We start from the raw sequence: 24,507 nt of genomic DNA, 5'->3' as shown, positions 1-24,507 counted from the left end.
TACCTTTATTGTGCGACATAATGGCACGGGCAGGCTAACGTGACCTTGCAGAGGCAGGCGTTGCTTCAAAAAAAAAACAAAAACAATTATAGCTAACTTTTGGATGTCTTTTTGAGAACTGGCACTAAATGACTCCAGATACGATTTAATTTGGGGACGCCAAAACTTCCACTTCGTCACCACTGGATTAGAGGCAGTTTTCAAGCGTCTAAATCGTAATGACTGAAATCTTCAAGTTTAAAGGGAGAAAAGGGAGAACTGAAATTCCTGGGAGATGCCGGCAAATCAGCAAAGCAACCTATCCAGGAAACACGTGTGGATGAAAGTATATGAGACCCGGAACAGTGCCCTCCGTGACACCTGTATTTGAAACGAGATACCCCTCAGAGGTGTTAGCTGTCGAGTGTTAGCTGAGAACCGCTATTGAGTCGTTCCAGAAACACCAAGCGGCCAGTTGGGCCAGTTTTTGAGGAAGAGCAAAGTTCGATGGCTTCCCATCGTAAATCACCACAATCAGAACGCCAGCGACCTTGAGAAGAGTGCAGTTTATGAGAACCTGATTGAGAGTCATCACATAAACCGGGTGTCTCCAAACATCTGTGAGTTTCTGACTGACTTAGTGTCAGTGTGAAGCCACGACCTCCCATGTATGTCCCTGTTCAGGCACGGAGTCACACACTCCCGTGTTTTAAACTTTGTCATCAGCAGTTCCCCCTTAAAGACCACGTCTCATGGGTGTGTTGCCGGAGTATCTGAGAACGACCTCTGAGCATGTTTGTTGTTGAATTTCCTGGAACACGAGCCACGAGTGCGTCAACTGATAGAAGATGTGGATGTCAAGGAGACTTTCACAGATGGCACACAAAGCCAATTTCACAGATTTTTTACCAGAATGTCTGAAGAGGGGAGAGCAGATCATTGGTACGGATGTGGTCAATTTGGACGGCAAGTGCGGGAGAAGCTACATAAATGGGCCGTATAAACATTTTATTTGATAAAACTAGACAAAACGGCACTCGGGGTATCGATGTTGTAATTCGTTCATGCCAGTGCCACTAAAGGATGTTCAGGACAGAATATTTGACTGGGAATGTTGTTGTCGGGCGAGGAGGCGAAGCCTGTGCAGCAGCTGTTCGTCTACGACACCAAGACGGACATCTGTTGTAAAGAGCCTACAAAGTACTTCATGGTAAACATAAATATGGAGCTGTTGGTTTAGGATAAACAGCAAGAGGTATCCTGATACCTGTTTACACTTTGGCACCCCGGACCACGGATGTAAACAAATGCGACCGACGGAACAAGTGCGGCGCGTATTATAAATAAGCGGAGCGGGTATGGTCGCATTCAAGTGGATCACTCGTTGCAAGAAGGAGCAAGATGGTAGAGCTGGTTAACATACGGTGGAACCAACTCAGGGGGGCTTGATGTTGTATATATTACATTTTCTGTGAATATCCCAGAGTTCCTCTGGGTTCCCTGTAGGGGTCACCACAGCCAATCATCTGCCTCTATCTAACCCTCTCTTCTGCTTCCTGCCCTCCTGTCCTCCCTCCATCCACAAATCTCCACTCTGGTCTTCCTCTAGACCAACCTCAGCATCCTTCTACCCAGATCTTCACCCCCCCCCCCCCCCATCTCTGTCCATGTCCAAACCATCTCAGTGCATCTACCATGCGCTGTTCCTCTGATGGACTCACTCCTGGTCCTCTCCATCCTCCTCATTCCCAAAGACGAACCTCCACATCTTCATCTCCGCCTCCCGTCTCCTCCTCAACATCTCCAAACCAACCACCATGACTGCTCTCAACTCCACCTCCTCCACCTTTCCTCTCATACTCTTTTACCACCTGACACTTTCTCCACCCATTCCGACCTGCTTGCACTCGTTTCTCCGCCTCTTCTCCGCACTCTTCGATGCTGTGGACCGTTGACCCTCTGTACTTAAACTCCTCCTCCTTCTTCATCTCCACTTCCTGTGTGCTCACCGTTCCTCTTGGCTTCCTCTCATTCGCACACATGTTCTGTCTTCATCCATCTCCTCTCCAAGTCATACCTCCGCCTCTCTAGATGTCCCTCCACCTGCTTCCTGCTCCCACTGCAGATCACAATGTCATCTGCAAACATCACAGTCCATGGAGATTCCAGTCTAACCTCATCTGTCAGCCTGTCTATCACCGTAGCAAACAAGGGTCTGAGAGCTGCTCCCTGATGCTCTGACACCCTCACCTTGAACTTTTCTGTCACACCTACAGCACCTACAACACCTCACCGCCGCCTCACAGATGTCATACAAGTCTTGCAACCGTCCAACCAACTCCTCTGCCACTCCACCTCTTCATACAGTGGTGAACATTCTGAGACAAATATGTTCTTCTCTCCTGGAACGGCGAGTAGAAATAGCAACATTCAGCACCTTGGATGCGGAACCATCCGCTCGGTTCTTTTTTTAAACTCCCAAAAAGAAGGGCAGCGTTGGGTCACGTGGTACACTGTTCTGTCACGCTCTTGATAGTTTAGGGGTGATTTTAAGAAAACTCCACAGCCAGACAGACTTACTTGTTGGTCTTTATTTTAAGGTCTCTGCCTTTCTGAAGCTCGTGTCCGTCTTTGTACCAGCGGAAGGAAGGGCTCGGGCTCCCCGACACCTCGCACTTCAAATACAGCTTGTCCCCTTCCATTAGAGACTGCATCATGGACGGCGTCAGCCGCGGCTTGGGAGCAGAGGCTGAACAGAGGAGGGAGAGGCAGGGAGTGACAGGGTGAGAGACCCGTCAAGAGACGGAGACACAGGGGTAAAAAAGAGACAGGCCTCGGGATTCTCGGCACTTTTCAATTTAAACATTAAGGATACGAAGTTGCGGATGTGCGACTGGACAGCTACCGCTGAAACAATGCAAAGTCTGGCTTTTGGTGATGAACGACAGTCATTTAGTTAACGTGTGTGCGTGTGTGTGTGTGTGTGTGTGTCAGCCTGGTCGATAGAAATCAGTTAACCAGGGTTCAGATGTCAGGGGTTGAGAACCCGAGGCGGAAGGTCAGAGTTCATCTGGGACTATTGATATCGATTCTGTTCGACATGCACTTTAGCAAACGTATGCATGCATGTACACAAAAAAACACACACAGACACGATAAACAGAAGCTTGAAAAAAATCAGCAGGAAATCTACATGACTTTTTTTTCCATGCAGATAGTTTTTTTGTTTGTGTGTGTATGTTTGTGCGTGTATACATGCATGCAAAAGGGGTGCAGGATGGATGGATGGATGAGCAGATGTAGACTTGAATGCAACACACGATGACCGGCACTGTCATCACAATCTCACAAACACACACCGTACATCCCATAAATTACTGCAACATAGAGTTAAATGTGAGGCTCCTGCTCGATACGTTGGGGGAGAAGCTGATAAATATCGGAAAAGTTGCGACTTGGATGTTACCAGAGCCCCTCTATAGTCTTCCGCATGGTCTTTTGACCCAATTTCTACCCGTCTTTTCACAGATGACATTGTTAGAAAGCGGCCTCCGACCGAAGGACACCGTCGGACACGAACCCGAGACACGACAGCAGTTTGGGATTTTAGATTCAAACAGTGACTCATATGGTTGCTGTCAGAGTGACTGCATATTTTTTTTCACAAGAGGGTCTCAAGTCTGGTCCCCCAAATAATACCATAAATCAGCTTCATCCATTTATTCAGTATCCATGACACTTTAATTCACATGAAATATAGAGATATATAGTCATTCATCCTCTCATTCACACATTAAATAGACATATAATCATTCACTCTCTCATCCACAAGTCATGTAAAGATTAAAAAACATTCACCCTCTCATTTAGATACCATAGGCATACAGCCATTCACCCTCTCATTCACGTTTTCGAGAAACATAAAGCCATTCATCCTCTCATTCACATTATATAGAGACAAAGAACTATTCACCCTCTCATTCAGGTGTTATATAGAGATATATAGTCATTCATCCTCTCATTCACAACTCATATCTAGACAAAAAAAACATTCACTCTCATTCAGATAGCATTGACATTCTGCCATTCAGCCCCCTTACATGAAATATAGAGGCATACTACCATTCATCTCTCTCATTCACATCATATGGAGACAAACAACTATTAGCCCGCTAATTCAGATGTAACATAGAGATATATAGTCAGTCATCCTCTCATTCGCACATTATATAGACATGCAGTCATTCACAAGTCACATAGAGACATATAACCATACACTCTCTCATTCCTAAGTCAAATTCAGACCAAAAACCATTCACCCTCTCATTCAGGCATCATAGACCTTCTGCCATTCACCCTCTCATTCGGACGGATTCCATGGGGTCGAACCTCCGAGAGAAGCCAAAACGCAACAACACACTGATTGCAAGTTCTCTCCTCCTCCCCCTGCCTGCTTCTCAGTGTGTCCTCTTGACCTTAACATGTGACTTTAGCGCATGACTCCACGATTAGCCGTCCTCCGGGTGCTTCATTGTAGTTACAGCTGAGCGGTGATTGTGTAATTGTATCATCCACATTCAGGTAACTTTGCCTTTTTAGTCGAACAGAAATAAATAAATGATCATTTTGGATCGGAGTATCTACATGCCTGCGTGACTTAACCTCGACATCCACCTGACATTACACGGAGATGGGATATTTAGGCTTCTGAGTGCATTATCCATGGGGTCGGTACTCCTCTGGGTTTTGCAATACACTGAATTTGTCACGTATCTGCGAGCTGTCAGTCAGGTCGCCGCTGCGGTTTCGCAGCCGGTAGATGTTTTGCTTGGGCCTCTCTGAGTCTGTTTGCGGCTCCGGGTCAGGCGATTTACTGACTGGCTGATGAAGATAATGAAGCATTTAGCTGCTCCAGAATCAGATGGGGAGAAGTGAAAAGTCCATCAGGTGGCGACGACTTAGGAAGGAATGCTAATCAGGCAGGGGAGTAGGTACCGCAGTCATGATAGAGTAGATCTGACCCGTTGGGATTACTACAGCTGTTAGCCAATGAAAGAGGGGTTGACACATCGCAAAGCAGACCGGACCAAAGGTGTGCCCGTGCACTTCTACAGACGTCAAAGGAAACAGAGTAAAGGCTTATTAATGCTCGATGTTTTACACGCAGCCTTCGGCCCTCTACGTTTATTTCCCGCGTAAGTTTGTGCTTTCCTAGGGAGCTGGTGGACACGTAGCCAAATGCAGCGTACAGAGTGTGACTGGCAGAAGTCGTTGGGGACAGTGTTGCACGGTATGCTCAAGTGCGACCAACGAAAGCAACAAGATGGAAACAGAAATAGCGGCACACCAGTTGAGTTCAGGCGAAGATGTACAGTACATTATCACTGGCGCCATGTTTGTTTTTGTCTGAAATGCTGCTTGGAACTTGGAAGTGAACTTTCAACTCTCCGCTGCCCACTACTTGGAAGTAGTATGTGGGCAGTAACTTTTGACGTAGCTTGAAACGGGTGGATCTGTTTCCGTACGTATGTCTGAACCTCAAGCCGTGTTATTTAGAGGTTTTTTTTTTCCATCCGACTACCTTTTAGCTGAGGAAAAAGAAGCCTGGCCTGATGGAGCCCTTCCTACATGGACTACATCCACTCCTGTGTTGGGTTTCCAATATGTCGCACTACAGGCACGGAGCGAGGCTAGCACGCAAATAGCAATTTCGTGGTCCTGAAACAACATTACAAATGGGGATGGTCATTTGAAAGTTATGATCATGTCGGTCATAAAAATCCCCGCTCTCTCTCTCACACTCACAGATGATGATGTTCACGTGCCGAATGTCTTTTCTCCACTTCAGTCCTTGAGGCCACATTACCTCTTTCACTACCTCCCAAATGATCGTGATCCACACACAGCATGAGGCGTAACCAGCGCTCGTACTTAGTTACCTAACTCTCTCCAGTCTGCAGTCAACTAACTTGCGAGGACAAGAAAGGACTTCTTCTCCAAAAATTATGGTAGTTCTGTCGCTAAAACATGGCTATCTCGGTTTTAGAGTCGCCCAAACATCACCAGTGCCACGGGATCAGTGTCTGTTGTCTATCAGAGGATACCAAGTATCTGGGCCAATGAGACACTGACCAAAACTGGTGGAGAATCTCCTCTATCTTGCTCACTTTGCATGCTAAAGGCATACGAGTCAGCCCCGAGAGATCGCAGACCCTTTCAGAGAAGCCAAGCATACCAGAGTACAGAAATGGTTGTCTTCCCATGGTCTAGTCTCCTGGCAACGACCTATTGAATAACATTATCGATGACATTTGTTATGCCATCGTACGGATGGTGGGGTCCAGGCGAGAAGGGGGGGGGGTATTCCATCGGGCTGGGAATGTGACAGCCTCACCTTGATGAATGTCAACAACTCACCCCACCTGTGCCGGGTCGACAACGGCATGCGGCGCAGTGTTCAAAAAGGCAGGGTGACTAATGTTAGCCATGAGGCGACTGAAGTTTGCGTCGGCTGCCCGGCAGAGAGAGACCAGTGCCTGAGAGACTCCGGTCTATGAATAGAGATGGACAACTGAAGGGGTTTGGATGGAAGAACTTATCTATTCATACATGCCCTCGTGCTGACTGCGGACATTGGCTGAGACTTGTGATTTCCCAAACTTTTGTTTGGGACCATCGGGGGCGAAGGACACTTCGGCAAGTGGACAGGAGGGGCCGGGGATCGAACCGCCAACCTTCTGACTGGAGGGACGCCCGCTCCACCAACCACCCTTTTTAAGAAACAGCGTTGTTGAAGGCAAAGAGCACCGTGTTCGCGGTTCTCGAATTGAACTTCTCATTGGGTTTCGATCGCAAAGAACTCACGGAAGTAGGAATGTAATAACAATAATCAACCCTAAGTGGCAAAGATATTCGATGTTATTGTATCATGGGCAACTTCTCGGGGGCCCGGCAGCGTGAGGTCGACATCGAGACCCGTGATGATGGAACAACACTTAGGATAATCCCATTTGAAGAGTTAGGAAGTGTCTTCCAGTCGGGAAACACGTCCCAGAAATGACCAGAGATGCCGGCAGCCATGAAACACAGCAGGAGTGTAAGTGTTCTGATGTTATCTGGTGTGTCATCAATATTGGAGCATCAGATTAACTCTTGGTGTTTTCAATATTCTGTTGTGGTTGTTCTAACGCGGTGTCTAATGGGTGGATACATGGATGGATGGATGGATGGAGGGGAGGAGGAAAGGAAGGTGAGATGAAGGAAGGTGATCGGCTGAGGAGACCCCTGCGGGGAGCAGCCCGAAAGAAACGAGAACCCCCAGAACGCATCGGTCTTGGATTCTGGAAGCTGAAAATTCCTCACTTATTTCCCGGCCGCTTCCAAACACCAAGAGCGGTTTGAAAAATGTTGTCCTCTGCCTATTTTTCAAGGGAGGGGGAGGAAAATGTTCATTTTTGTGCCATTTAATTCAATATTTAATAACTAACCGACTTTTACAGAATATATATTTTTAAATCCACATCTTTTTCCGCCGCCACTTTCTTTTCTTGCTAATATTCACGGTAGGTCCCATCATTACTGTGAAGTAATGATGGTGTTGGATGGCGAACGACCCGCCGCAATTACCACGTGCGACAATAATAATCAGTCGCACAATTAATGTACTTTTTTATCGCGTTACGTGACGCCGTTCCGAGACGACGTGCGGTCGAAGCGAGGCCCCGGAGAGCTCCTCTCAAAGGTTGTGTGAAAGGAAGTCGCAGGTGGCGAAGGACAGGACAGTTACGTGACGGTTCACCCGTCTGTCACTCCACCTTCCGAGCTACCTCCGCTGGAGGATTCAATCCCGGTCCCGGGGCGTCAGGACGTGCACGATGCAGCGATTCGAGCTTCCTCCTCACAGCCAGAAGGCCGCTGGCTGTGGAGAGTCTCCATGTTCCCCTCCAGGTTCCTCCCACAGTCCAAACACATGCAGGAGGCTCATTGGGGACCCCAGACATGTATGACCTATTTGATGAATGAACGATTCATGCACATGACACTCTCTCTGTTATTAGATGGAAAATATCTTGTAAATCTTTGCATCGAAATCGCAAAGAATTGTTCATTAAACCCCGTGGGCAGCTAGCAAAGCTTTGTCAGGTTTTTTTTTTTTTTTTTTTCTTTTGCAGAGTCAGATTTGTGCGTGGGTGAACGCTGCCCGGGAGCCTCCAAGACTGGATTCGCTCTATCGCGCTCGGAAACATTCGCTTAATTCGTTCGCGTTGAGCATCTGACGCTTTGTTTTCATGCGTCGGGAGGCCGTTGTTTTATATCGTTGTTTGCGGAAAACGCGAGCGCTCTCGAAGACCGTCGGTTTTAGGCCGGTTGGGAATTAAACGTGGTGACGCCGCGTGAATGTGAAATTAATACCCTCGTGAACATTTCACGTCCATCATATTCCCCGGAGAAACGCCTTCAAGGCCGCTCCACGGCGGGACCGCCATCCCGACTCGGTGAGCGTTTCTCCCGGCGCCGGCGGGCTTTTTATGCAGGTGAGTGTGGAACCGATTAGTGGGAGTCGGCCCGGAGCAGCTGGTTCCCAATGAGCTCATCCCTCTGAGGGACGCTCTCCTCCGCCGGCGTGAAGGTCCTGTCGGCCTGGAAGTGTTGGATGAAAACCAGGAAATTACCCTTCATGGCTTCCGAATCCAAAGTCCGCAAACGTGACGCCGCCAGATTGATTCATTTACGTGATCACCTGATCTCTCCCGTTGCTGCGGGCAACCTCAGGTGTCGCTTCGTGATTCACCCGCTTCCTTATCAATCGCGCCGATGCCTTTTACTGTAATGACCCAGCGCATGAATTTCAAATGACTTTTAAAGACAGCCAATCAGGTGAGGACACGCGGCGGTCTAATTTTAGATGCGACGGGCCATTTATAGACGACGGGCGGATATTTCAATGGGTTTATTCTTAGCCGCTAGCGGATCTTTGTGAAGTTCAACGCTTTGGAAAAAAACAAAAATAGGATTATGCGGATGCTTCCGCTGACGCCGGACTTCAAAAACAAAATCCCATGTGTTCAGGAGGAAGGACTGGCAGTGAAATCCATTTGCTGGAAAAATGGAAGTTGTAGATATTTACATTTAACATGCATTTTATTACATTTAACTTAGTTTACCATTAGATTTTTGATTGAAATGGGATTTCCCATGAAGTATGTTTGAATCAGCGTGTATTGTGTGATTATGGCTGAATCCGTCGAGACATGACGGAGTTACATGAACGATAAAACCCCCGGGTTTGTGTCATGAAGACGATGGCCGAATTTCAGCAAATGCGCCTCATTTTCAGGACCCCACCTTCAGGCCCCGGCGGCTGCAGGAAACGCATGAGACAGCACCTTTTCCTTTACAGGCCCTAATGGGGGAAAATCACACCAAAAGAGACGGAATAATACCTGGCAGCCGTTAAAGCCTGGAAGAACAGACCCTTCATACTGGGGACGGCCGTGATATACTCGCATTGCATTTTAATCCCAAACGCGGTGGAACCGTCCAAACCGTCCACGAAAAACACAAAAGAAAGTGATTCTGCGTGTCGGGGTTGATAATATCCTCCAGATATTTACCCTCGCAGATACAGGGAACTTATTGATGTCGGGGTTTTTTGAGAAACACCTTGTAACGCTGGCTGTTACAAAACATCACCAACAGTTTCACGAGAATACGATTATTGCGATTCTCAAGTGTAATGATCTTCATTCATTCATTAGCGATTCCACGGAGAGGGTTATAGCCATCATAGGGTGGCAGGCGAGGCTCACCCTGCACCGCTACGTCACAGAGCAACATATAGACATGCAACAATTCACCCTTTTGCTCACACGTCGTTTCATTGGAAGACCCCTCACTCTTTCGTTCAAGCATCATTTACAGACATACTGTCACTTTTGGACTATTGAGCACATCTGTACTTAAGCTGTGCGCGCAAAAAAAGTGAGATGAGATAATTACATCAAATTTTTTTAATTTGAATTCAATACGTAGCGTGAATGTGGTGGAAAAAAAAAAAAAGGTTGCTATCTTTATCTTTATCCTGCACCACTAAAACTACTAAAGTTTTCTTTGGTGTTAGAATCAAACAGCCTTAGAATTCCTCTGTCAAACTCTTCTTCGTCTCTCTTTCGACGTTACTGTCATTGTCACTTGTGTAAACCGCACGTGTGTGTTCAGCACCGTCTATGTGTCATATCATTGGTCCGTTTGGAAGGTGACAACTTGGAAACCCCGATGTTGTGCTACAGGCTATTGTTGGCTAGTTTAGTGGTGTCTGGTTGGTTGGGTGTTAGCCCGCTTGTAGCTGGCTCGTTGTTTGTTACCGTTCGCTTCTCGACAGCAGCCTGGACTGGGCTTCTAAAGTTCTTTTTACCTTGGATTTTGGCACAAGGGACAGTATCACCTTGTCCTGTGTATTAATGAATTTTGGTGGTGTGAAGCTTGTTAGCCTGTAAAAACCCATAACTTAGCCTCAGTGTTCGAAGCGTGTTCAAAAAGTAGCGGCTAATACAGTAGCTCGGAAATTACGGTCAGACCATTCGTTCCCACACTCACACATCATTTAGGTCGTACAACATTCACTCTTTCATTCACGCATCTTCTGGAGAAATGCGTCCATTTACCCTCTCGTTCACACATCTGGACAACGTTGGGTCTCCTAAACATGGAGACTCCACACAGAAAGGTGGGAATCTGGAGGAAGCGTCCATGCGCGTCCATGCGTAATCATCTATGATGTTCTCATATAATGGAGGGATGTTGTCTTTTTCAGTGCATTCTTTGTTGCTCCTCTCTCTCCCAAAGAGTCAAATCCCAACCTTTTCTTCTCTAAAGGGGCAAAAAGCAGTGCAGAAACAGGAATCTGCTGTCCGCTAGGTGGACATCTGACGTATCCTCATGCTGGTAGTGCTGAACGCCGCTCACTGAACTCGACTTCAACATGGAAACAACCAACTGCGTTTTCGCGATCTCAGAAAGTAAGGCGAGGAAAGCTGACGACCATAAGGATGACCGGCAGCGAGCTGACCTGCTCCCCAGCGGAGCGGTTGCGCCCGGTTCAATGACGGCGGCACTCCTGAAAATCAGGAGTGTGGTCGAAAGTGTGGCGTCAAGCTGCTTCGGGTGTGTACGCACACACTGATTATTACCAACAAAACAGTATGGAATTGTTGTATTGCAGCCGTTAGCTCCTCCTCCTCACAGCCAGAAGGTCCCTGGTTGGATTCCCACAGGTTTGGAATCCTCAGGGTTCCTCCCACAGCCCAAACACATGCAGGAGGTTCACTGGAGACCCCACGTTGTCCAGATGTGTGAATGGTTTTAGGTCTCTATGTGACATTTGAATGACGGTGAGTGTGTGTGTTTTGGAGGGGGGGGTTGTCATTTGAAGTTGGCTTTGCAAGGTTGTACAAGGTGAGCTGAGGTGAACGAGGGCGTTTTTCGGGGTTTCGTCATGAGGTGTCCCTAAGGTGGTCCTTTAATTTGCAGAAAGTTGCCGGGGGAGTGGACGCTCGGCTCGGCTCGGCTCGGCTCGGACGTAAAGATAGACGGGTCTAATAGCCGATATATGAAAAGACACATTGTGTGCGACAACAGAACCACAAGCGCATGAACGCAATTACAGTGGATTCACACATCCCACACACCAGTCACCAAGCAAGCTAGCAGGCAGCTGCAATGCACACACACACACACACACACACACACACACACACACATGCACATGCACAGATTTTCTTTACTGCGCTACAATGAAGTGTATAAGAGAGTGTATGAGAACATTTGTGATGCATGTTTGATTGTCTGTACATGATGGATATATGATTAACTCCATGCGGAAACTGTGTGTGTATGTGTGTGTGTGTGTGTGCGGGTGCTGGGGGTGGGGGAACTATAAGTTGCTGATCCAAGCCTTCTATATCACTGAGTGATGGGAGAATTCCTCGGTGAGTGAAAAAAAAAAGGGGGGGCGGAGTCACTTAGGTATAGCGGCGTCTGGCCAATCGGTTGTGACCGGCCCGCTCGGCTAGCCAATCGCATGTGACCAGCGCTCCCATCAGCCGTCCATCCGGAGGTCCTTCTCTCAAGGTCAGTTTATGCTTTCTCCCTCCCCTCCCTCCCTCCCTCTCTCACTGTCCAGCAAGGCGGGCATTGATCTAATTTCTTCCTAAGCGTGATCCAATCACAGGGATTGATACGCAACCCAAATCCATTAGGTGTGTGTGCGTGCTTGCGTGCGTGCATGCAGGTATGCCGCCCGGGGACGCCACCTTTCGCCATCATATGTACACATGGGCCTCGTGCGTTGGTTGGTATGGATGAGTCAGCAGACAGCAAAGTTGTACAAATGTGTGTGTGTGTGTGTGTGTGTGTAGAGAAGCACATCACAGTTCGTCTGATTAAATTTAGTTTTACTATGAATCTTGGATTCTGTGTGTATATGTCTGTGTGTGTGTGAAAGCACATGTGAGCACGCCGGCGACCATGTTTACGTATAAAACAGAGAGGCTTCTTCTATCTCATTCTCCGATCAGTGTGATTTCTGCAGCGCACAGCTGTCACCATGGAAACCAGGGAGGGAGCCAGCAATAGATAGAGAGACAGAGATAGACAGAGAGAGAGAGAGAGAGAGAGAGAGAGAGAGAGGGAGAGAGAGAGGGAGTTGGTTGCTGAATGAAAGCTGCAACAACAGGCCTGCATGAAGTAACACCCGGCTAACCTTTACACAAGTTCATGTATATGTGTGTCTGAAGGGTGTGTGTGTGTGTTTGCGTGTGTGTTTGTAAGTATGTGAATATTGTCAGTAAATTCTTATTTTGCTGAGTTTTACATTAGTTTTGTAACACACACACACACACACATGCGGGGGCGTGCATGTGCACACACACACACATACACGCACACACACACACACACTGACTTGACCTTGCCTGCTATCACCGGCATGTTGGATTTTTCTGTTTACAGCGAGATCTTGTTCATTTCGCATACATCCTTCACACCGGACAGTAATTAGTTGTTTTTAGACAAACCAGCTGACAGATAGATGGATAGAAAGAGCGATGGATAGATAGATAGATAGATGGATGGATAGATGGATGGATAGAGGATGTGCAGAGTTGGTAATGAATAGTTAATGAAGGGCTTGAGGGCAGAGTGGTGGGGAAAAAGCTATTCTCTCAGTCTCTCTTTTCTCCTCCTCCAGTCGTGTGCAAGTCATTCTGATTCCACCTGTCTTCCATTTATCTCTTTTCAACCCCCCTCACTCTTTCAGCTCCGTCTTTCCTCTCTCACCTCTCCCCTCCTCCCATCCCTCCATTTTCCCGACTCACCCCGGCCATCCCCTCCTCCTTGTTTTCACCCATTCTGGTCTTCTGGCTCTCCCTCCGCCCCCATATCCGCCTCCCACCCGACCATTTCTCACCTCCCATCCCAAATACCTCCAAGAAACACACACACACACACACACACACACACACAAGAAATGCAAGCTTGTAATGCTGACTAACAGTCACAGCTGTCCTGGTGAGGGCACAGAAGCATTGATCAAATCCGTCCTGGATGACTTTCTGTAGAAGCAAGGACCCGTTGTGACGTGGCGAAGACGTGGCGTTCCCCAGGGTTCTATTTCTGGTCCCTTTGCTTTTTTTCGCATAGTAGTTTATTTATCATATCTAACATCCGTTTCAGTTGTATTTTTTGCATAGCATAACTTATCGCTCGGACATTTCTGCTCGCATTAGATGTCCATAGTCTACTCCATTTATTTTACATATCCATCAATATTATATGTTCATAGCATCACAACTTTAAATCCCCTGTAAATTATTTGCATAATATGCCATGAACAGGCTGTGCATTTACTTATCATATCTGCACCTGCTGCTCTTTCGCACTTCTGGTTAGATGCTGTGCTGCATTTCGTTGCCGTGTATGTGTACATGTGTGGCAATCAATCTTTAATCTAATGTAAAAACATGCCTGTCGTGTTTACAATGACAGCAGCTCTACTTTTATTTATCTATTTATCTATTACAGGAGCACTAGACTCAGATACAGCTGGAATGGTTGTAGCAGATTCTAGCTAATTTACATTTGTAGTCCCGTGTTCTTTTCTGGGAGTTGGTTGCTGAATGAAAGCTGCAACAACAGGCAACTTCTTTTCAACAAAAGTGGTCGAAATGAGCCAACACAAGTATGATCAGATACTTGAACAAATAAATCAAATCAATAACTTGGTTAGTGTTTCCGCCTCACAGCAAGAAGGTCCCGGGTTGGATTCTCCATGTTCTCTCCGTGTCTGCGTGGGCTTCCTCTGGGGTTCCTGCACTGGAGACCCTACATTGTACAGACTTGTGAACGACTGCACGTGAATTTTTGTACGTATCTATGTGGAGTCTGAATGGGTGAGTGAATGGTTATAAAAGTCTATATGGAGTGTGAATGAGAGGGCGAACGGTTGTATGTCCTTATATGAAATGTGAATGAGTGAACGAATGGTTATAATGTCTGGAGTGTGAAAGAGAGGGTTCCAGCCCCCCACACCTCCAAATACAGGATACGCTGTAGAGACAAAGAATGCACGGATAAATGTAACTATTATCCTGCACTTGCTGGAAAGAGTCCCAAACTTAAATCCCATCATATTTTGACCTTCTGCAGTCCCCAGGCAGCGACGCTGCGGCTGGAGGGAAAAAACAAAAACACCCAGAGAAGTCATTTGACAGATGAGCAGAAGTGTAATTTTCCCGAGCGGGGAAATATCATTATTGTTGCGTTTGAAAAGCCGACACTCTGTCATCCATATCCAATGTTCAGAGCGATCGCTGATGGAGAACTTCTCGTAGAAGACGCCGACAGGTTATCGGTTCGAGCGACCCGAGCGCATGCTTGCTCTAGCAAGACGTCTACCTGTCGAACGACTTGATCCGAACGCCTTACTGAAACAGTAGACCCCTGTATATACTTGAATTACATTCACCCGTTCACGCAAGACGCTAAATCGGACCTTCCGGGGGTCGAGCGTGTCTCCTGAGAAACACTTCGACACACTCGGGCAAGAAGAGCCGTGGATCGCAGCTTCCGATTGGAAGGACGTCCGCTCTAAGCCAGCCGCAGCCGCCCCCCTGCGCTGCTAAGCTATGCTATTTTTGAGCGGGGAGATTAAAAGGAACGTGGCATAAAGCGACGCTAAATCCAAACACGGCGGCGGTGAAAACTCGCTGCGGAAAAGATAACATCTGGGGAGACAGCTGAGGACACCTGGAAGACAGAGGAAGATATTCTACCTGTCACCATCAAAGATCGGCACAACAAAGGGAGATAAAGATAGCCCACCTTCCTGAGCCAAAGATAGCCTGACGTGGAACAAAGGGAGCGGTTTGGGCGGGAGGCGTCGGTTAGCGCTTCCGCCTCGGAGCGAGGAGAAGGTCTCCGGTTCAATTCCGGCTGTGTGGAATTGTGTGGGAGCTACAAGTCCCTCCTCAGGGTTCTCCAGGTTCCTTCATCAGTCCAAAAACACACAGGAGGTTGTATATCTGTTATGTTTCTGTATGACACGTGAATGGCTGAGGGAGTTGTGAATGAGTGAGTGAATGGTTGCTTGTCTCTATCTGATGTGAATGCTTGTATTGTCTATGTGACATGTGAATGGTTGTCTTGCTCTATATAAAATCAGAATGAAATGGTGAATGTTTTATGTCTCTATAAGACTTGTGATTGGTTGGTTGTCTCTATATGCCACGTGAATGGTTGTAGGCTCCACATGGCATCTGAATAAAACGGCGAATGTTGTATGTCTCTATATGACGTGTGAATGAGTGAGTACTGCATGTCTCTATGACGTCTGCATGACAGGGTGAATGTTGTCGGTCTCTACATAACGTGCGATCGGTTGCATGTCTCTTCACGACTGGGAATGGGTGAGTTAGTAGTGTATGCCATCTGAACGGGAGGGTGAATGTCCTGAAAGAGTGTTGGATGTGTGAATGAGTGAATTAATGTTCCCGTGTGTCTATAGGATTGTGTACTGTATATGACATATGATCGGTTGTATGTCTCTATATGGCATCTGAGTGAGAGGGTGAATATGTGTCCCCCGTGATGCACCGGTCCAGGGTGAACCCCGCCTGTCACCCACCAACAGCTGGGATAGGCTACACCCCCCACCCCAACCCCAGCACCCTTGACTGCAGGATAAGCAGTATACATAATGAATGAATGAATGAATTAGACGTTTTAGCTGTTTCCTTGACCGGGAGCTGACCCCTGTGGCTGCGGAGCCTCTGAAAGGTGCCAGACGAAAAGTATGGCTCAGAAGCGTCGCAGGTGCGGGGAAAGTTTTGCCCTCAAAGTTCTCGGGCTGACGGCAGGAAATGTCACTTTGCTTCACAACTCCATAAACATACGTGGCGTTTGGCGCCGGCCGGCCTTCCGGCCACCCGGTCCGGGGCGGACGACCCACGGCCGTTTGCGGAGAAGAATGCCAACTGACGCCTTGTCAATGCAACGGCGTAAATCATGATATTTAAACGCAATCTTCTCCTTCTCTGTTTATCCTCCTCTAAACGTGCCGTCTATACCCGGTATACGGCAAAATAAAATTTAACCGAGGAGTGAGAGCACATTAGCCGGATCCATCCTGTCTGAAAGAGGTACTTTGCTGATGTAATGAGGAGGGTGTGTGCAGCCGCAGCCGCATTAGCGTGTGGGCGGTGTGTGTGTGTGTGTGCGTGTGTGTGCAGCACATCTGTTTTTTTGTTTTTTTTTTCTTTCCTGTTCGTGTGGAAGCTCCACGAAGACCCGGTTCATTCACAAACTGAGCCATGTGGCGAGCAGGGGGGGCCCGGCCCCTTTAAGAGGCATGTGTCGGAGTTTTCTACTCAGGCCGCCTGCCGGAGGGATGAGTGCTGATCCATTATTCAGAGGCGAGGAGACACACATTCATCCTCTCACTGCTGCACAGCCAAGGACGTGCAGTCGCAGCCGCCCAGTCACGAGTGAACGGCTCCTACCGACACGTCCATGCGTACAGTCGATCAGAAAATTGCTGGCGCAAGTTACGTGAGGGGCTGTACGTTCACTCTCTCTCTCTCTCTCTCTCTCTCTCTCACACACACACACACACACACACACACACATGAAGGCAGCAGAGGGGAAAAAATCTTCAGCCTTCTGTTATTCGGTGTGCATAATTTATAGCAGCCCCAGATCTCCCTGCTAATGACAGCACACTAGGGCATCCGCAGCACAGCAGCAACAGCAACAGCCAACCGGCATGGCTGTGTGTGTCTGTGTGTTGGTGTGTGTGTGTGTGTGAGTGTGTGTAGGTACAATGCTTTGTTGAGACAAGGACAGTGTGAGAGACAGAGGGAGAGAGAGAGGATGTCTGAAATAGACACAGATAACGCAACAAAGAGGGAGAAAGGATGAGACAGACAAATGAGAGACCTCTCACAATGCACACACACACACACACACACAGACCAAGTCACCGGTTGCACTGATGTGCATTCGACCACTTTTTACGCACCTCCCCAGTTAGAAGAATTCAAGCACCGCTGACCGGGAAAACAAAAAAAAAAAAGCTAACGTGGTGACGAGGTTCTTGCAGGGAAGGTCCACACCAGGAGTGCGACCTCTCGCTGATGAATTATAGAGACCGTGACGTTCACATACATGTGCCGGCGTTGAGCTGGAGCCGGCAGATCAAGGGTGTGGCTTTGAGAGCGTTCGGCGTTGCATCGGTGCGAAAGTCTCTTAATTCCCAGATTTAGAGATCGATGCCGGAGCCGCTCTGGCCTCCGGCTGCAGGTGAACCGGCGGGCCGAGACGCCCCGACGTACGATGACCCGCCGCGAACAACGCAGACTGGATAAACAGGCCCTAGGATTCAAGCTATTCCCACGTGCATGCGCGTAAAACTGATGCAAAGCCCTGCGATTTACGTCTGTTATCCAAGGCTGGGAATACGCACATTCCCAATGTTCATCCAAACCCGACTCCAATGTCACGGGGGTCAGGAGATTAACGGGATCCACGGCGGCAAGCTAACGGATTCCGACGTGCCTAAGAAGCAGCCAGGATAGTTGCCGTGTTGCTCATTGATTAGCATGTTGCGTATGTCGCTGATATGGAGGTCTTTGCGTCAGCAGACCCCGAACGACGATTCTGTGGAGGGATCGTTTGAAATGTCGGATCATTGTAGAACATCTGCCTTCACGACGAGAACTTGGGTTTCAGGGATGGCGCTCCGCTCCAACGCAGCAAGGCGGTTATAATAAAATTAAAAAAACAGGTTCGCAAACTTGGCAGATTATAAACAAAACCTGTGACTTAGTAAAGAAATCAGACCAATAACTACCATCAATCCATTTCCATTCCTTCCAATATTCATTCATTATCTACAACGCTTATCCTGCTTTCAGGGCCGCATCCCAGAGGCAGGCTGGGATTCACTCTGTCATTCAAACTTCATATAGACGTACAAACACTGACTCGCTCATATAAACACCCTCCTATTCACACATCACTGAGACATTCGACCATTTACACTCTCATTCATATCGAGACAAAACTCATTTATTCACACATCATACAGAGCGATGGACAGAGAGAGGCAGGAAAAGCAGTGAAGATAATGAATGAATGAATGAATGAATGACTATTCACAAAGGGTTTCAGAGGCAGGTGTGTGGGAACTCTCTCTTTATAAACTCTGTACAGTGTGTGGCTGTTGTAACGTATATCCCTCCTAAACCTTTTGAGTCTTTCTAGATAATTTTGTTTGCAGTCTTAACAATATTACTTCTGACTCCCACTTGGCCACCTGCGCAGGCTCGAGACCAGCGGCGTCCAATCGTATCGCAGCATCTACAGCCCCCCCCACCGAACCCCAACCCCTGCAAAACTCTGCAAGTTCTCGGATTAACGCGGCGGCGGCGGTGGCGGCGGCCTGGTTTTTATCGCGTGGGATCAGCAAATGACGGCGATGCTCCTCAGCAGGAGGCCGTGCCTTGAAGCCGGCGCGCTGGTGTTTCCACCTTTGAGGGATTCCTTGTGTGCATTATTTACGCACAAATGTAAAATGCAGATAAAGATATATTAAATGTAGAAGCTGTGTTTCGCATTAATTGTCTGGTTCTTGGTGAGGTGTATCTACGGCTCGTACTTCCATTGTTACCGGCTCAGCCAACTCAGCTAATGTGACCGGGTGATGCTAAAGGCTAAAGCCGAGCTAAGCTACCATCTTGCTTTGGACAGAGAGCGGTTGACACCTGGCCATATGGTATCTACCTGGTGGGATAGATGGTTTCTACTGCATGCGTCCTAATCTGAAGGCTGGAGATGAAGGTGCCCCCCCCCCCCCCCCCCCGGCCCGCTGCCCCCTCCATTTCTAGTCAGCTGAGAGCGAGAGTGGAGGTATGCCGCAGCAGATACAAGATCAGTGACAGGAGTATGTTTGGGCATCAGATAAAGCTATTTTAGGAGGAAGCTGTCAATGTATCTCAAACGGCGTGCCGACAGCGGCGATCAGAGAAGACCTACATTACGTGTTTGATGGAAGGGGTTTCGAGATGTGTCCTTGAATGCTCCACAATACGATGCGGGAATGAAAGGATGAATGGTCCCCGCTTACAATGTCGCTGCGATCGCCCGGCGCTTCCACATTTACCTTAAGTGTCTTGCTCAAGGGCACTCCGGCGTGCAGATGTGAGGAGTCAGGGATTGAACCGCCAACCCTCATATTTTGCTATTTGCCGGTTGAATGGTTGTATGATGAATGAATGAGTGAATGAATGAATGAATGAATGAATGAATGAATGATTGACAGGTCCAGGGTGCACCCCAACTTTTGCCCAATCACAGCTTAGATAGGCTCCAGCCCTCTCGCCCCTCTGACTGTAGGATAACTGTCATAGATAATGAATGAATGGATGAATGAGTGAATGAATGAATGAAGATTGCCCCCAAAATTTGCAAAAAATGACCTTAAATTTCTGTCGGATTCTCACAAAGCAGCCCAGCGTTGCAGACAGCTCTATTGCCAAACCCTGGCTAGATGTTTTGGATTGTGCGCCACGACCCGGGATCCGTGTTTTATCCGTGTTGCGTGTGTGACGTGGGAGACTTGAGCAGAAATCCCGCATAAATACCCAAGATGCTAATGTAGCATGAAGATGCTAATATTCATTTATCTTAGGAGCCGCTGTTTCACTCAAGCTTGACTGAAAATCAGATCGACGACCCTGTCCAATCATTACGGTCCAATAGTTTGCCTGTCCAGCGGCGGAGGTCTGTTAGCTTAGCATCTGTGCCACTATCCCCAAAATCACACCCAGGTGAAAGGGGTTGTTCCACAAAGGTGACAGAAACACATTTTTCATAAAAAACAAAGTCGAGAGCAGCGTAACAATCTGTTTATCACAGAAATTCTGGGCCATATTTCAGAATTCTTCACAAGTAGAAACCCAGTCATCAAAATATCTGATTAAATACATTGTTTCTTTATCTGATCAACACATGGCCTGTGAAAACAGCGTGTGTTGGACAAGAAACCTGAGCATCTTTACTTTAAATCGTTTAATGTTATTTTGCTCTTGTACAAAACTAGTTCTGGCAGCAGAGCGATGCTTCATTCATTCATTCGTTCGTTCATTATCCCAGCAGTGATTGGTCCATCACAGGGCCACATATAGAGACATCCAACCATTCACCCTCTCATTCACACGTCTGGACGATGTAGGGTCTCCAGTGAAGCTCCTGCATGTGTTTCGACTGTAAGAGGAACCCGGAGAACCCTAAGGAACCCCACGCAGACACGGGGAGAACATAGAGACTCCACACAGGAAGGAGACCAGCTAACGGGAATCCAACCGCGGACCTTCTCACTCTGAGGAGGCGCTAACCGATGCTCCACCGATGTGGATGTTTTTTATCTTATTTTTTTTTAAAGTCAATCATCATACTGAAAATGAGACTAAGGTTTGCAGCTGTCAGAGCAACCGGTCCTTCTGACGGCTCTTGGAAGCCAAGAAGAAGAAGAAATAAACATCAAACCAACATGGCTGCAGCCTCGCAGCCGGCAGGGAGGAGCGGGGGAGCAGATGTTTGCTTTGTTTAAGAAGCACAAGAGAATCAGTTAGATGAATAGAATCTAGACTGCTATTGGTATCAATAATATCTCCTGATTGCAGCCATGTGCGCGCACACACACACACACACACACACACACACACACACACACACACACACACAAGCATCTTTTCAGCCTGATATAAAAGAATGGTTGCAGAAGTCAGAGGCACAACTGTTGTGTCATCAGGACAGCAGGAGCTGGTGGGCGTGGTTTAAAGAGGGTGTTCCCACAAGAGCCCCGTGATTGGCCGGCCGGGTCGAGGCCGGGCTCTGCCATTGGCCGGGCCTCGGGATGCGTGTCAGCTGACGCGCCCCGAGGCCCCGGCGGCCCCGAGGCCCCGGCGGCAGCAGGAATCCAGGAGGATTCCTCACCCTCTCACAGCTGTACGGGGAGGAAGAGGGGACAGAGCTGGCCCTCTGCGGCTCCTGTCTTCTTCAAATGGAATTGTCACGGCTTGGAATAATGAACGTGCACGTTCCTCACCGCGCCTCAAACCAGGATTACTTTAAATAACGCCCGTGAGAGACTTTTCAGGCCTAGACATTTATTATTTGAGTCATTGCTGTATCTGTAGTTTCTTTGTTTGGCCTGATTGGTCATTCGCTGCTTTTCTTTCACATTACTTTGCGTTTTGTGTGTGTGTGTGTGTGTGTGTGTGTGTGTGTGTGTGTGTGTGTGTCTGTGTGTGTGTTGATGCACTTTTTCGTACTAAAGTTCACCGCTCCTTTGTGGGCTTGAGAAGATATTAGACTCTGCGCATACATTGTAATTCTAGCAGATCTGCAGAAATTATTGTCTAATCGACACACACACGCACAGGCTTCTGGTTGCCGTGGTGAAACAGAAGTCACACACTTAGTCTAATTAGGTTGTGTGTGTGTGTGTGTGCGTATGGTTGCGATGTAATGCACATTTTACGGTCTATGTGATGGATATATGATTACCTGCGTTTGTGAAGTGAATGACTGTGTGTGTGTGTGTGTGTGTGTGTGTGTGTGTGTGTGTGTGTGTGTGTGTGCAGATTGTGAATCATCTCTGAAGTGGGTATGTCCTCTTCTGAGCTTCTCGCTGGCCTGCAAAATCACCCTAGCAGCCACTGGTGATTTGCAGGATTTGCATTCCTAGGTCTGGACTTTCCTCACACACACATACACACACACACACCTTCGCATGTGCAGCGCGAGGTGGTGACTCAGGTGATGTTCCTGGTCTCCTCTTAAGTGTTCTTTTGAGGGACAGTGTGCAGAAAAGTGTGTTTTCTGAAATGGGATGGGGCGTGCTCAGGGGTTGCCCCCATTCAGGGGTCTCCTCACTGGCTCTGAGCTTTGGAGAGGCACTGAGGGAAGTTTGTTTGGTTCCCCAGCAAAAGGCACAATTTCTTACTCACACACACACACACTCACACACACACACACACTTGCCACTGCCTGTATGGATTTTTCCACAATTCAGATTTATAACAGGGGGGTTTGTTATCCTATCCGCGGGGCCAGGCTGGGGGTCCAGTATATCTTCTGAAAGGAGGCTGAGTGGATGAAGAGCAGGCCGGAACCGCACACACACACTCACACACACACACACACACACACACACACACAGACACGCACGCACACACATGTGGAACCTGCTGGAATCCGGGCTAAATGTCAGCGCTCACTGATCCCGGGCCGTCAGGAGTCTGCAGTGTGCGTGTGTGTGTGTGTGTGCGAGAGAGAGAAAGCAACAGCTCACGCTCTCTCTCGCGTGCATACACATGACACAAGCACGCGCAGGCGTCATCACATACACGCACACACACACACGCACTCTCTCATTTGATTATGGGTGACCGGGTTACGGGGGAACGAGGTGTCAATCGGCTCGCGCACGTGCCTCCAGCTCCCCCCCCACACACACACACAAACGTATGCGCATGCGTGTGCACGCCGACACACACACGCACGCACCCGTGCACGCTTGGCCGGAGAGCACCGTGCCCCCCCTCCCCTCCCCTCCTCCTCGTCCTCCTCCTCCTCCTTACATCACCACGGCAGCTCCCCCGTTGCCCCGCACGGCGCGTGCGTGTTGGCGTGCGCGTCGGTCAACTTACCGCAGTCCTCGCACAACACCCGCTCCACGTCCTTCTTGAGCTCCGGCTCGCTGGCGTCCAGCGGCGCGTAGGACGCCTTGAACACCAGCGGCTCGGCGGTCGGGTCCATGAAGAAGATGTACCGGCGGTCCTTCTCCACGGGCGCACACGGGGCCTCGGCGCCGAAGTCCCCGACGGTGACGAGCTGCTCCCGTTCGAGGCCGCCGCTGTTGACGGGCCACACGTCCAGCACCCTGACATTCACGCTGTAGGGCTCCCTGGAGGAGGCGTTCTCCGGGGAGGAGCGCACCTCGCCCTCGATCACCACGGCGGATCGGTACGCCCGGTCCTGCAGCGAGTTGAGACTCGGGGCGTAACAGGCGAAGGAGACCCCGATGACCAGCATGGAGAAATGCACCGGATCCAGCCTCATGCCGTCAGCCGGTGCTGTGCTGCAGTGCTGCTGGGCGGCGCGGCGGGCGCGGAGAGGGAGGCGGCGGCGGCGGGCGGGCAGGGCGGAGCGGCAGACCTTGTGGAAGTGTCCATGCCATCTGTGTCTGCCGCTGCTTCCCCCATACGGCTGCTGGCCTCGGAATGAGGGGGGGGTGGGGGGTAGGGGGGGTGGGGGGGGGGGACGTGCACACACACACACACACACACACACACACACACACACACACACACGCACGCACTCACACACACATCCACACACACATCCACACACACGCACCTAGGAACCGGAAGCGGCCCGCTCCTGCATGCTTAAAGGATGTGATTGCTGCATTCTCCTTCAGCGACCACCACCCTCCCCCCTCGCTGCTTCCCCTTTTCCTGAAAGGCAAAACAAGACTCGTAAATTAGCCTCCTGGATCCTGGGCTGAATCCTCCCTCCCTTCTCCCTCCCTCCTTCTCTCTCTCTCTCTCCCTCTCTCTCTCTCGCTCTCTCTCTCCAGCTAATAGGCTAGCATCGCATGGGTGGGCGCATTGCTTCTCTGGAAAAGGGGGGAGGAGGAAAAAAAAAGAAAAGAAAAAAACCCTGCGCGCAGAAGGGGAAGCACAAGAAACGATACGCACTCCACGCACACGCAAAAGGTTGTCTCCCCGTATCCAGTGGTGAAAGAGCCCCTGCAGGATCCAAGTCTGGAAAGCGAAAAAATAAAGAGGGGTTATCCGGTGAGGCGGTGCACCGGCGGCGCGCACCGTGCGCCCCTCGTCGTCGTCGTCGAACGCGGGCGGTTGACGTGCGCGCACATCACCTGCCCGGCGGCACCGGCGGCGGCGC

At 49.0% G+C, this 24,507-nt stretch overlaps 2 protein-coding genes across 3 annotated transcripts in view; one reads left to right on the top strand and one right to left on the bottom strand.

The window, feature by feature from the left end:
* Nucleotides 1-23,658, bottom strand: part of nrg2b (neuregulin 2b) — a 45,562-nt gene extending 21,904 nt beyond the window's left edge. For both annotated transcript variants that reach the window (XM_086178867.1, XM_086178868.1), the window contains exons 1-2: nucleotides 23,247-23,658; nucleotides 2,560-2,728 (exon numbers count right to left, since the gene is read on the bottom strand). In XM_086178867.1, coding sequence (XP_086034993.1) covers nucleotides 2,560-2,728; nucleotides 23,247-23,658 — 581 coding nt within the window. The remainder of the gene's footprint in view (nucleotides 1-2,559; nucleotides 2,729-23,246) is intronic.
* The window catches only part of ctsf (cathepsin F), a 91,330-nt gene that overhangs the window by 43,118 nt on the left and 23,705 nt on the right, over nucleotides 1-24,507 (top strand). The window lies entirely within an intron of this gene.

The sequence above is a fragment of the Fistularia commersonii genome, chromosome 31 (assembly GCF_037954325.1).
Source record: "Fistularia commersonii isolate RoL2024-O1a breed Wild chromosome 31, RoL_Fcom_v1.0, whole genome shotgun sequence".
In the NCBI taxonomy this organism is placed as follows: domain Eukaryota; kingdom Metazoa; phylum Chordata; class Actinopteri; order Syngnathiformes; family Fistulariidae; genus Fistularia; species Fistularia commersonii.
Note: the sequence above shows the minus strand (reverse complement) of the source record. Positions and strands in the feature narration are given on the sequence as shown.